This window comes from Onychostruthus taczanowskii, unplaced genomic scaffold, assembly GCF_017590055.1.
Source record: "Onychostruthus taczanowskii isolate IOZ18803 unplaced genomic scaffold, ASM1759005v1 scaffold38, whole genome shotgun sequence".
NCBI classification, from domain to species: Eukaryota; Metazoa; Chordata; class Aves; order Passeriformes; family Passeridae; genus Onychostruthus; species Onychostruthus taczanowskii.
In genome coordinates, this window is record NW_024501237.1 from 3,378,673 (window position 1) to 3,393,026 (window position 14,354).

Sequence of the window (14,354 nt, forward strand, 5' to 3'; positions counted from 1 at the left end):
AATTTCCTATAACCACTAAGGTGGAAATGTGTGTGAATCAAAATGTTGCAATTGTGTGAAAAAAATGAATTAAAATAGGTCTGGGAAATTAATATGTAAGGTAAAAATGCTTTTTCTTGATCCCTTAATTATTTCATTCCTTTTCAGCTAGTCCTAGTTTGCAACAGCCTTTTTACCTGATCTCTCATGGTTTACCAGTAAAGAACATTGTTTTAGAGCATACTTTAAAGAAATAGAAACCTGATTTCATTTTTACATTTTGCTTTTTGTGCATTACTACTGCAAACGCACAGTTCTCTTGCTGCCTTTAAACCTATTGATTTTGTTGAACAGCAAGAACAGCAAAAAGGGTATTTCAAGGCAAAAGCAAATGAACGGGTAGGATAGGTTTTATATAAGGTAGAATGTAGGTTGTACCCTATGCGTTTTCCCAGGCAAGCCTACAAAAGTTCATCCCAGGTGTTGGATTTCTGCCATTGAGATGAGGAATTCAGAGGCAGATGGGTACAGTGGGAGATTTCATGCACCACTTCACTGAAGAAAGCCTTCAGACTGCTCGGGCAGCAGCTGATAAACACTTCTGACTATTCAAGTATGCCTTGTCAGCGTTAGAGACACTGATATTTTGCTAGTGGTGGGTGAGTTAATAAAATATCACCATCCTGCCTCTGTTTCCACTGGGGAACACCTTCTCCCCGTGCTGGGCAGTTGTGCGCAAATGTTCATGCTCTGAAAGGATTGCTGCTCACCATGTGGTGGTCACCCTGCTCCTGTGCTCATGCAGCTGATTCAAAGAGCCCTGCCAGAAAGATTTGGCTTAGAGGTAACAGCTGAAGCCGGGCACTGAATTGCAGAGTGCTGGAGGATCTGGCCAGGCTTAACAAAACTTGAGATTTGGCACTCTTCCACCGATTTTACTTCAGTCACATAATTTTCCTGAGCTGGGGTTTGTAAGACAATGAGTTAAATTTGTTTACGTGTGTCAGGCTGACTTAAACAATCAGGAGAAATGCATGATGTTTTTTATTGTAAGTGACATGTAGATAATCAAGAGGAAGAAGCACTGTGGGAGGGAGTAATGCTGCAGGGCAGTCCATTCCCAAGTAGTGAGAGGTGTTCCAGGTGCTGTTAATCCTGGTGGAGAGCAGAACGTGTCAAGCTGAGTCTCTAATAGGTCTACTCACCTTAATTTTTCTTGCTGCCTGCCTACTACCTGAACACTGACTTAATCCAAATTGCCACTGTGCTGCTCTGGCATGGCCACGTGTGAGTTCAAGTCTACACGCTCAGTTCACGGCAGTTGCCAAGTGCTTTAGCTCTGTTTTCATTAAGGGAAAAATCCAGCTGGCAGCAAGCCTCAGGTGCTGCAGAGGCAGGGAAGGTGCCGCTGGAGCAGTTGTGCAACAGCGGCTGGGGCACAGGCTGGTGACCCTGCTGTGCCAGCATCCCTGTGCTTGCCCTGTGGCAAGTCGGGAATAATGCCAGCTTGCATTTTGTGGATGAGAGACTCCGTGACTGCAGCTGACTTTTAGATCCATAAAAATGGGAAAAGGTCACTTCTGAGAAAGTCGTGGGTGAGTCAAAGTCCCCTCTCGGTTGGAGCAGGATCTACTCAGCAGGGAATGCCGATTCTCCATGGAAGCGAATTCTCAGACAAAGGCAGGATGTAGCACGCTGTCAGAGGGATCTGGGCGTACCAGCTGAGCCTGACCAGATTGGCCCTGGGTCCTCTCTGCGAGGCGGCACTTGGGGCTGGGTGAAAATGTTTGCTCAGCTGTGCAACAGAGTAGTGTAGATGAGTTAGAGGCAAATTGATGCTTCCCCTTTTGATACAGAGAGTAAAGTTTAGAATAACTTACTTTTCACTGTCACCTCTGCAAAATAAGCCCATTGGAACAGCTGTTTTATCTGTATCCTGACAAAGGTAACTTTTTTGATCCTTGCTGATGAGGTGAGAAGAGACATGGATGGGCTCCTCTTGCCTGCAAATGCTGCTCACATGGAAGTTCAGTCTTGTCACGGTTGGGTCACCGCAATCAAGGCTGCCTGGTGTGCAGCTATGAGAGGGCTCTTAAAATCTGGGGAACTCGTCCCGGACTCAGGTCCCATCCGAGGCTGCACTTCCAGAGCTGCTCCATCAGCTGCAGCCAAGGCGCCAGCAGCTTGGATTCTTTCTTGCATACCCGATCCCTGAAATAGCACGGGAGTTGCAGATCTTTACTCACCTACCCACAAAGACACGCATGCCTTCGGGGCTGAATGGCAGTCGGACCACTCACGTGGCTTGAGGAAATCCTGGGATGTGTGCCTGAGCCTGCCGCGTACAGAACGCCTTGCAGAGGCGAAGCGGTCAGGATTTTTCATTGCACATACCCGGTGATTTAAACTTTTCACATTTCCTGCTTTGCCTGCCACATCCAGAACAAACAAAGCCTTAAATTCATCAACTCCTTGTCTGCTTTCCTTGTAATTACACTTCACACAATCACACCTTCTTAAAAGCCCTTCTAATGTATTTGCATTTAAATGGAGAATGACAGCTTTCGTGTTCCCCGTCTAACTTATAATTAACACGTTTTCTGACTGTTCTATTAACGTCATCTACATGGGGAGAGGCTGAAAGACTGGGTTGCTTTAGAGACTTCATATTCTGCAGCATCACAATGCACATGCTGCCTCTTGGTTTGTTCAGGTCTTCGGCTATGGCACCATAGTTATGTGCTGGTTATAATTGTCACATTTTTTTCAGATTTCCGAAGCTGCTGTTGTACATGGCAGTTTATGACTAAATAATAGATTTTAAACATTTCAGGGTGTGGGGGAAAGTCCAAGTCATAAACTTTTCACTTGTTTGCCTTTCTTGAGTAGGCACAAAAAAGGGCACAAATAACAAAAGTTATTTGCATCTTTTGACAAATCTGCTTTTTCCTCTTTTGAGACTTCAGTGGTTAGTGGACCACAGGTTGAGAAGTCTTGGTGTGTTTTTAAGTGCATAGCCATTTGCACTGGGGTTTAAGTTCAGTCTATGAAGGATCTGTCATGTTTGAAGAACATCTGAGAGTTCCCAGTTCCTGAAAAAGTCCTGGGCGCTGCAGGGGCTCAGTTCTTAGGAAAAGATCAGGCTTCCCCTGGGAACTGCTTGATGATCAAAGGCCTATTGATGCTGAAAGGAAGCAAAAGCCTTTTAATGGCTGAGTAATGAATATAATTTTTAACTTGGCAACAGTGGGAGGAAACAAATAAGTAAGAATTTGAACCCAAAGATTACCATAGGAGAGGCTGAGTGAGAAGATGATTAATCTTACAAAAGTAGAACTTTTTTTTTTTTTTTTCTGGCAAAGGCCAACTTAGCTTCTACTTAAGCAAAGTGGCAGCTCCCTTCTGCCTGCCACAACATCCCAGCCTTCTCTGCTTCAATTTTTTTTTTTTTTTTTTTTTTTTTTTTTTTTTTTTTGTAACCTAGAGGGCTCTGTGTTTAAAACATAAAAAGAGGTGTATTCGGGATCATTTTCCCGTATGCTTTGAAGGAAGGGTTGCAGCAGTGCCGCATTTTCTTGGAATGCTTTTTTTGTCCAAAAATATTTGACAGGAGGTTTCTTATAGTCGTTGTAGATAAACAGGTGGGCTGTGAGGCCTTGATCTCTTGCTCAGTGGGTCTGATGCCCCTGTCATATAGACAGTAAACAGGTCTGGATAGATGTGATGAGTTGAAGGAGCTAGAGGAAGCAAAGTCTTGAAAAGCTAATTCCAATTCATGTCACTTCAGTGTGAAGATATGTATTTTTGGGAAGCATGTACCAAAGCTGATTGATGATGATGATGCAGAAAATTATTGACTAACTGTACCATCTGTTGTACTTCTACCCTATGTTTTTCTCTTACCACTTGTTCAAACTGTGTATTTTCTGAGAAATAGTGTTTGATGTGAAACAGAACAAAAGATTCAGCAAATTACAACTTGTTGATGTCTCCATAAAGGAAAGGAAGCAAAGGTTGGGACAGGGAGTTTTTGGTGCTGTTTGGTATTAGCTGTAGTATTGTCCTTCCATCTGCTTGTTTTGCAGTTACTGTCAGGCTGTGTAGGTGATACCAGTGTGAGAGCTGAGCACAGCTGTGATGCTCAATAGCTTTCTATGCCATGACTTTATCCACGTTTCTTTTCAGGCTGATGGCCTGATGAATGAAACTGCATATTTAATCTTTGCAGATGTGATCTTGGCTCTATAAATTGTGGCAATTATTCTGTGGAGATTTTAATAGGAAACAAGCAGGGGTGCTGCAGCAAGGCTGTTGTGATGCATCCTTGTGATCTCTGTTTAATTGTTTTCTCGGGGATGATGTGTCTTACCTTAAGCAAAAATACATCTCTCAGTCATGATCAGCATTTTCTCATATTAAAAAAAGAATCAATGTTAATGACAAAACAGCTTCAATAAGTTTGTGTTTTCCTGCAGTTGTACTGAAATGAAATGTTGTGTCTCAGTGTTTCAGAGGAAGACGTTCTGCATGTTAAGAGGGAAGTGAGTGTTTTCTGTGTGTTTGCTTTTTAACCTTTTTCTGCCTTCCTTCCTTGCTTCTGCTTCCTTTTGGGAGCCAGTACTAGATCTTATTACAATTAAAGCAGATTTTTATTTTCATTTCATTTTCACTTGGAGAACACACGGGACAGAAGAGGCAGAATTTCTTCCTGCTCCAGTCTATTTTTTGAAAATGTTGTCATGGTCTGGATTGTCACATATCAGCATTTGAACCTATGTAGTAAGGGCTGGCATGTCACTGAGAGCAGCCTCAGAGCACGTCAGTATTTTATGGCTTCTGTTACAGACCCAAGTCTGGATGATGTTGTGTGTCAGGGTGTGTGCTTTGCTGAGCTTCCTGAACCAAATCCTTATTATAGGAGCCAGTGTAGTGCCTTCACCTTGGGCTGCTTTGAGCCCAGCAGAATTCTACTGTTTCAGTGTATCAAAGCACTATTTGGGGTTTTTTGGGGTGGGGGTGATTTGTGCATATATCCCCTAACTCCCAGCCTCCCTTGTGCTTGGTGCGTTGGTGCCAAGCCTCGAGGTCCAATTTCCCAAAGCATTTCTGCAAACCAGTAAGGAACAACTTGGGATGGTTTTGAGCTTTTTCTTGAGTTCTCATTCTAGGAAAATCGGAGTATCAAAGCGGGGAGTCTGAAGAGGTTCATGAAGAGCAGGAGTTGGGGTTCTCCCCGCAGCTTTGGCAGCAGCGGGGCTGGGGCTGTGCGTGCGCGAGGGCCGCCTTGCCGGAGCCTGGCAGACGATGTCTTCACATGGGTTTCCGTGCTGGCGCCTGGCAGGACATGGAGACCTCCTCTCCTCTTGGCACGGGGCCACGCAGGGCCTGAGCTTTCTGCCTGGCTTCCTGACACTTGACCTTAGGGAGCTGCCGTGTGAGTTATAGCATAGCCCAGGTTTTCAGAAAGTTTTCATGACATCTGTATGATAAAATAGAATTGGATGTGTTTTTAGCTCTTGTCTTCAGGCAGTTAAAGGTCTTGTCTGCAGCTTAGAGAAGGGAAGGCTGCTGCTCTCAACTGCTTTGTTAAATAAGTAGCTACTTAATGTTTTTGCCCCTTAGCCTTCTGCTTTTGAAACTGTAGCTCCTTCTGTTCAATGAAGTTGGAGGAAAACTCGGAATGAAAATTACATTGACCCGATTCAGACAGGGAGGCAGAGGGTGGATGGTGATCCCGAGCGGCAAAGGGGAGGGCAGTGACCCCTGGCCTGGCTGCAGGGCCAGTTGGCTGTGCACGGCCAGCAGCCGGAGCCACTGTGCCCCATGAGGGTGTTGAAGATTGGGCAGTGCTGGGTGCTCCCGTACGTGTGTGAGCACCCGTGTCCGCTGTGAGGTTCCTGAGCAGGCACCTTTGTCTCCTCTTAAACCTTCAGGAACTGGCGCTATGGCAGATAGGCAGTGTCCCTGCCCTTCCTCTCTACCCCCCGCCCCCCTTCCCCCCTGCACTCTCTTTAGAAAGAATTTATTGCTGGGAAGAGAGCTTGGGGTCAAGGAAGGTTCAGGGAAAGAAAAGGCCTTCAGAGGTATTACAGCTGCTGTCTTTGCAGCAAGCAGCACGTAAGTTGTTTTACATTCAATGTCAGGGTACATATAGGAAACATAGCTACTTCTCATCATAAATATTATTGTTGTGAGAGACTCAAGTGGTTTAGGGTTTTCCTTTTGTTTGAATGTGATCAGAACCTCTGAGCAAAACAACTTGATTACTCTGAGTTTGGGTGCTTGCCAGCCTAGAAATAGAAGGACATCCGTAGTCCACATGGATGCAAGCACAGTGTTTTGGTAAAAAGTCATTTTCAGGGTCGTAATATATGGCCTGCCTTTTTGTGAAAAAACACATTCACTAAAAAGAAAAAAAAAAAAACAAAAAACCCACATTTGCAAGCATACTATTTTAGATAGTAAATCTAGCCAATATTGCTTCTAGTTTACCTTATCATTTTTCCTAAGTTTTTATGTTCTGCAGCTGGAGTTTCCCACACCTGACTGCACAAAGCTTTTCTGGCACACATAGTGCAACTCCCCAACTATCTGCTTATAGATAGGAAATTGCTGAAATGCAAAGTTACATCATATGTACAGTGGAAATGTTCCATTATACAGTTTATTACAGAAGGATTGTATCTATTTACTGAAGCAGTGGTCAGTGATTCCTGCTTTCTTCTTTTTTCTTTTATGAACGTTTAAAATTGTTTGCAGGAGTAGGGTACATAGCTATTACTGGACTCTTCTGTTTTGCTATATTTGGAAACAGTTTGACACTAGCAAAGTTGGAAACTATGCTAAACGTGCACAGTGTAACCCCTGAATATGTTTTTCTGCCTTAGTGGCACAAGTACATCCTTACTTCAGTTCCGTATATAGAAATTTGCCATCTGTCAGCATCATTTTCCAGAGCTCCCATTGCATCAGGAAACCCCCTCTGCAGCAGTCAGACCTCTTGGTTAGTTGCTACAGCAAAGCCAGTCCTCTGCCTCTCCTCTGTTGATGATTAAACTTTCAGTAGGTGGCTATTGGTGTAACATTTGGGAAGATTTCACTGGTAGGGAGGACAAGGCTCTTCCCTTGCAAAGTGGGCACTTGAGAATTTGCAAGTATGAAGAGCAATATAGGAATTGTATGTATACAGTAGACTGTGCAGTAGAGTAGAAATAGGGCAGGAGAGAAATGCCTACATGCTTTTCCATCCCCAGTGTCTATAAAGATTAGAGCAAGACATTCCCTTGTTTTGCAGTAGAATTTCACAGGCAAGGTGCAGTTTAAAGGATCTGGCTTTCCATGAAATCTTTCTGCTGTGCATGTGACACAGGTTTATTGGTACTTTGTTGTGGGGCTGCTGGAGTTGAGTGCATGCAGATGTCATTGAGGAGGAACAGCGGATTTGACCTGGTGTTTTCTGAGTTTCTGAGACCTTTCTAAATATGTTTGCATGATTGCTTTAAATGCAACTGCATGGGTTTCCTGGTGAGCAGCTTTCAAGCCTGTTTATTGCCAAGTAGCATTGCCTTGTTTTTTGTCAACTAGGCAAAGTTCCTTCTTTGAAAGTGACAGTATCTTCAACATAATGGATTCTCTTTTACTCCTGGGTGAAGAGTTGGGGTGGAAGTCTGAGGAATGAGAATGTTGGTTTTTCACAGTTATTGTTGCAAATGGACTTGCCAGCTGGTGTGCTTGTCACCCCCACTGACTGCTCCTCAATTAGTTTCACAATGAAATGGATGGATAGCTTTTTCCTTCCCACTGTTATTGAAGGGTGGTGTCAGGAGTAGAAGTCACTGAGAAGGATGCATATACCTTGTGTGCCGCATTACTGTGTTGTGCAGCAAATTCTTGATGTAACTGATTTGTCAGCTGTAACTATCCCATGGATTTCAAAGTTACTTTCATTCTGGTTGTATGCCATTGTCTGAAGCCAGGGTTTCTGTACAGAGTAGATACTTGTTGATAACACTGGCGTACCATGTTATTCATCCTTCCTTTCTCTCCTTCCTAAAGCTTGTGCAATGAGGACAGAAACTTGCTGCGGATTCGAGAGAAAGAGAGACGGAGTCAGGAGGTTCTGGAAGACAAAAAACACTTCTCTGAGAAAACTCCCCTCTTTGCAGAACCCTACAAGGTAATGTTACGGGGGGTTGGGAGGGGAAGAGAGGAGCAAAGAGGGTTGGGATGGAAGAGGAGAGCTGTGCTCTGCCGAGGGTGTAGCAGACTTGAGCATGATAAATACAAACACAGCATCTTCCCATTTGTTTTAATTTCAATTCCTCAGAGTTATGTGGTTGAATCTCTGTTGGTTGTGCAAGAGCAGTATGGACTTCGGGCTGGCCTCCTGTAGTTTGAGGGAGGGTGCTCAGGAGTAGCTTGGCTGCCTGTCTGCCTGTAGTTATGGGTGTAACAAATGAATCTGGTGTTAGCACTCCTGGAGGGTGCAGGTGCACCAAGCTTGGCTTGATAGTGGCTCAAGCAGTCCCATCTGGTTTGGAGAGATTTGCAGGATCCAAGATGAGCTTGCCTAACTTCACTCATCCTGATGTGTGGTGATTAACTTAAGATCCTGAAGAATGTCTCTTCCTCAGCTGGATCTCTTGGGCAGCTTTTGAAATGTCCACCTCTTTGTTCTTCTGTTGCAGACTAATAAAGGAGATGAGTTGTCAAGCCGAATTCAGAACATGTTGGGCAATTATGAGGAGGTCAAGGAGTTCATGAGCAACAAATCTTGTCAAAACCTTATAGGGATTCCAAAGAGCGTTGCCCCTCAGTTTCCCCCTGGACAGCCTGATCGCCCGTACTTCCCTGAGAAGGCCATCCGTACATTGCCATCTTCATTCCAGCACCTGACCCGCCGTCCGCCCGTGGGACCCATGCTTGTACCCCCTCGTCCTCCAAGCCACTCCAGTCACTACCAAAAGGCACAGTCAGGAGCAGAACCAGCTTCAGGTTTGCACAGCAAGGGCCGCAGCTTACCCAGCGCTCGCAGCCACGGTCAGGAGCACGGCCGTGGTGGCCGGGACACTCAGGCAGGTTTTCCCCACAGCCACAACGGCAAGCCTGGGAGCGGGGAAGGTCGTGCTCATGGTCTGCAGGCCTCCCCTCTGGCACTTTCCCCGTTCCTGCCATGCTTGTTGTCTTCTCCCGTGGCACCCCTGTCACCTCTACATTCCAGCCAGCGTGTCAATTCCAGGTCACAGAACAGCAGCAGAAGTCATGGGTCAACCTACAGTCAAACCAAATCATTACAGGACTTAGTGACAGGATCACAGGAGAAGGAAAGTCGGGACAGCCCAGCCGTTACCTTGACCAGCACCACTCAGCCTTCCTCTCAGACTTTTCCCCCTTCTTTGACATCAAAAGCCAGTGCAATGCAGCAGAAACCAACTGCCTATGTCAGACCCATGGATGGCCAAGATCAGGCATCATTTGAATCCCTGGAGCTCAAACCTCTCCTGGAGGAATACCATGAAGGACCCAATGAAGATGTCTCGGATTTGAAGGCAAAAGTTAAAGCTGAACTGTCCAAGTTGGAAACCCCTTCTGAGCCCAAGGAAGAGACTGATGAAGATCTCTCAGATTTGAAGGCAAAAGCCAAAGCAGAATTGTCCAAATTTGAAACCCCTTCCGAGCCCATAGAGGTGAGTGCAATTTTTGGGATGTCTGTTGGATCAGGGTAAGTTTGGCTGTGGGAGAACAGCTCATCAAACACCAGTGACTTCCAGAAGCAGTGATGACTGTGTGTTTGGCAGGTGCATTTTGAGATTGACCTGGGTGTGAGATACCTGTTTGAATGCTGAAAATGTGACACTTCCTGTGATTTTTCTGTTATTTTCTCAGTGAGGCTGCAGCAGGTTTTATGGTTTGAACCTGCCTTTGTGCCCATAATTTTTGTTTTCCACTAAGACTTGTTGAAAAGAAGGGGGAAATGATACGGTGAGAAGATCAAGTGTTGATGCAGAGTGTCAGGACTCTGAGTGGTGGTGAAATCCTCACTGAATAAGGGCAGCCAGCAGTGAAGTGGATTTTATGGTCACCTGGGCTTTGTGACTGTGAACAGCACAGGATTCTCCTCTGTAAGGTGCTAAAATCTCACTGTAGACCCACAGGAAAGTATGACTTGATATTGCAAGTTTCCTTGCAGTACTCCATCTGTTTTTGCTGACCCAAGACCACCTCTCTGATTTGTCATGTGGGATGGAGGCAGAAAGCAGGTAAAGCACTGGAGGAGGAGCAGCAGCATTGTACGTGTGGTGTTCAGCAAATGCAGCTCCTTTTCTTGTGCTCTTTGAAGCCCAGTTTCAGCTGTCCCAAGGGACCTGCACACTGGCTCTGCCTGACTCATGGCTTGGCCTCCTGTGGGCTCAAAGGCCCTTGGTCCCCTGGTACATTTTGGAGAATTACTGTGCTCATCCTTCAGCCCTGTTGTGATTGCTGTGCCCTATGGGATGTAGGATTCCATGGTCCTAAGACAGCTGGGCAAGGAGAGCCATGGAGATTGTTTCAAATTGTATTTTGCTGCCTCTGGAATGAAAAGGAAGAGAGTGGGTGCAGTCTGTTTTTCATGGAAAAGGGTGTGGATCAGCTGCAAATGGCTGTAGGCAGTATCTTGTGGGAAATGAGAGGAAACTGTCAAAATGACATTGCTGAGAAGTTGTGAAAATACTTTCATGCTGAGAGACTTTATTTGCTACCAAGTAGGTTTGGCATTGCACATCACACCTGAAAACAGGAAGTTCACTGAGGTCCACATTACCTTATTTGCTTAACCAGATTTTACTCCTGGGAGAGAAAGACAGCAGTGCAGGGCATCACCTTCTACATTATCTTGTTGTCTCATCTGCATTATTGGCTTATCTCTTTTCACATTCCCATGCTTCTTCTGTCATCTCATGTAACTCTGGTTTAATATGAATTTTGATAGGGCAGCATTAGATATGATGCGTGTGCTGAATGTGATCTTTTTCTCACTTCCTGTTGAGCATGTGAGTCTGAGTCCAAATGCCCATGAAAATCCTACAGCTGCCAGTGCAGGAGTACCATTGCTCATGCTCCTTCTGTTTCATCTGTGGCAAAGTAAGAACACAGTAAAAAGGGAATTGAAGATAATAAAATATGGTTTTGCACAAGCTAGGACCCTGGTTTTAATTATATGCTTAGTCCATTTTGAAGCTGACAGAAGAACCTTTTCTGTAAATATGCTGAATTATCCTGCTTTGCAGGAGGGATCTTTAGGCTGTGTCCCCTGATTGTTTTCTGTGCATAGGCAGGGAGGCATTTTGGATAATGGCTCTGTAAGCTCTAGTGAAAAACACATTATTTTGATTTCTGTTTTTTTTCAGTCTTGTCATTGTCACATTTGCTTATTTCTGTTTGGTCTCAGTGATGAACATCTATTTGATAATAGAACCCTCCAGGGCTGAAGCCTGGAGGGAGAAGAGGGAGAAACAGTGAGGTGGCACCCCTGGATATATGGCCTGTGTGCTAGGTGTCCTGTACAAGAGAGGCTGCTTGAGGGTCTGTTGGCTGGAATCTTGTCCCCCTCTTTATTTCTTGGTGAAACAGGAACTGTGGGGAGGTTCCTGCCCTGCAACGACCCTGACAGTGAATAGTTCTAGACTAGCAGAAACTCTGCTCTTCTTCCCTCCTCTTCCCGAAGCTGTTTGGCCCCAGTTTACTGAACAGCCACATGCCAAATATAGTTTTTCCTGTAATCTCCCTTGACATGACTTAGGGAAGCCATTTCCTCAACATGTGTTCTGGTTAATTGAATTTCTAAGGCGTGTTTCACCTGCAGCTGTGAATTCATTATTGGCAGCTCCTGCTCATGGGAACACTGAAAAGTTCAGCCTTCCAGGCCAAATAGGCACACAGTTTCACTGCAGAGTGGATAACAGCGCAGTGACTCACTTTGCATTCACAGAGACACTGAACGGCTCTTTCCCCTTTTCCCCAAATCAAAGCCTTCACTTTCAAATGTCATCACTGTCCCTTTAAGGCATCTTCCCAAATTTGTTGTGAGAAGGCTTAAAAACGTAGCACACATGAAGCATGCCCCTTCTCTTCATGTGCCAGGTTTTTCCTCTTCTTCAACACCTAAACAAAGATGCTTTTAAAGCCATTCTCCCTCTCCCTGTCTCTAGGAGGGCTGCAGCACCAACAAAGACCCTTGTATTGCCTCCATTGACACAGACTGTGATGTGTGAAAGGGAATCAGTTTGACAGCAGGGGAGGAAGCATTCAGGCTGTTTTGAGGGAGAATGTTTATAAATCCTCAAGCGTTATTAAGGGCATAGTGTATGGAGGAATGTATGGCCCTTGATGCTCATTGAAGGTTTGACTTTGTTTTCTCAAAAATTGTGGGGGTGTTCGGGCATAGTTCCTTCTACCTTGTGTAATGGGACCTCACCAGACTCTCCTGCCTGTCAGAAGCAAATAGGGAAGTAGTCAATTTAGAACCCCTAAGCAACAATGAAGCAGCCCAGATGTGTTAAGTCTTTTTGGTAATGCTGTATTATCCTTGTGTTCAAATTGCTGTCATTGAGCTTTGTTTTCCTCAGTAAACATTTATCAATGTTCACCAATTAAAATGTGGTTGTTATGTAGTAAATAGGAATTACTAAATACCTGCTAAGATGTTTGGATGGAAAATATACAAAAAGTCTGCTCTAGGTAGATCATTTTTCACTGGACTTCTCTTCATGGCACCTGAGTTTTTCTACTGGCAGAATCTGTCAGGCAGGTGAACCCTGTAAAGTAGAAATCAATATATTGTTTTAATTCTGCATCCTTTCAAAATGAAAATCTTTAAAGATGTACGTAGCACTGTTGGTCTTATGTAATGAAACACAGTAGTCAGCATTAAGCTACTGTCATCTTTCTACCAATCTTTTATGTATTTCTCATTTACTGAATAGAAGGGAGATTGTGTTTTGCTCGGGGCTTTTTTCCCTTTGCTCCTTGTATTCCTTTTTTGACTATTTTGTTTCCTTGCTTTGCACCAAGACAAGTAACAAGGTGTTACCCCTGCTGCCCTTTTTATAATCAGAAGTGCCTTAGGTGATTGGAGAAGGGTTTCCAACCTTCCTCACAGGCATTGTGTCAATTTGTCTTGTTGCTGCTGTGTGTGACTGCTAAAGAAGCAGATCAAACATGAGTGAGAATTGTTACTTTTTCTGACTGTTTTGGATAAGAAAAGTTTTAAAGGCAAAAGAAGTTAACCTCAACCTCACCATAAGAGCTGAAACTGTCATTTTGGTAGGCTTCCCTAACAACTTCCATGTAAATATCCAAAGCTGTGCCAGCCAAGGTTCTCACAACCCTTGGCAATTGTGGTGTGAGCAGAAATGAATTGCAGCCAGAGGAAGGTTTATTGTGGGATTCTGTGCTGCTCCTTGTCATACCAAGTGCCCAAAGGCAAATCCTTTCACTTGGGTCTTCTCCATGTTCCCTTTTGGCTCTCAGAAGTGAAAGCAGTTGGTACTTTTTATGCTCTTAAATTATTTTAATTTCTTGTTCCCCTCATTCGCTGGGTTGCAGGTACATCCAGAGGCAATGACCTTGATCACTGCCTCTTGGGATGGTTGCATGGACCACAGGCAGTTTGGGGGTTTGACTAGTGGTTATGAGGTCAGGATTGCACACAGCTTTTGCATTTTTAAATGCATAAACACATTTTGGCTTCTCTTGTTTTTCTCTCCCTTGATGAGCATGCAATATCTTAGGAGAAGTCACAGTCAGTCCCAGTTGACAGGAAAGAATTGTATGTCAGTGCTGTGTTTTGTTTGGGTTTTTCAGCTAAACCAAGCCAGAGCATGCGGGTGTAGTTATGTAAACAGAAAAAGCTACTTGTATTTGATTTAATAGGTCAGTCCCACCGGATGCAAAAGAGGATTTTCCCTTGTGTGCATCTCCTTTGGAAGAAGCCACATTTTCTATCCAGGCTGGAAATAAACCAGCAATAAAATGCCAAAGCAGCTCTGATGGCTCACGCGAATCATGCTCCATCAACCTCTCTGTAGATTTCTGAAACTCTCCGCACTGTTTCTTGCACAAGTGGAAAGTGCCAAAGGGACAGATGTTGCCAATTTGAACCGTACAGGGGGAAGGCAAATATTGCTAAGCAACCGAGTGCTTGAGAGAATTTTTCGGAGAGGAGCCAAGGGAGTTATGTCTGGGAGCGCCTGCAGCTTCTCATCGCTCGGTGTGAGGGAAGAGATTAAAAGTTCTTTCCTGTCAGGGCTGACGCCGCCAGCACAAAAGACACCATAACCTATTGACACTGATTAGGGCTGACAAGGCAATGTATGAAAACAGGAAATCTGCCCTGC

General features: G+C 44.6%; 1 protein-coding gene across 2 annotated transcripts in view; it reads left to right on the forward strand.

Annotated features, from left to right (window-relative positions):
• Positions 1-14,354, forward strand: part of AFF1 (AF4/FMR2 family member 1) — a 67,225-nt gene that overhangs the window by 14,991 nt on the left and 37,880 nt on the right. For both annotated transcript variants that reach the window (XM_041411908.1, XM_041411909.1), the window contains exons 2-3: positions 8,035-8,155; positions 8,667-9,665. In XM_041411908.1, coding sequence (XP_041267842.1) covers positions 8,035-8,155; positions 8,667-9,665 — 1,120 coding nt within the window. The remainder of the gene's footprint in view (positions 1-8,034; positions 8,156-8,666; positions 9,666-14,354) is intronic.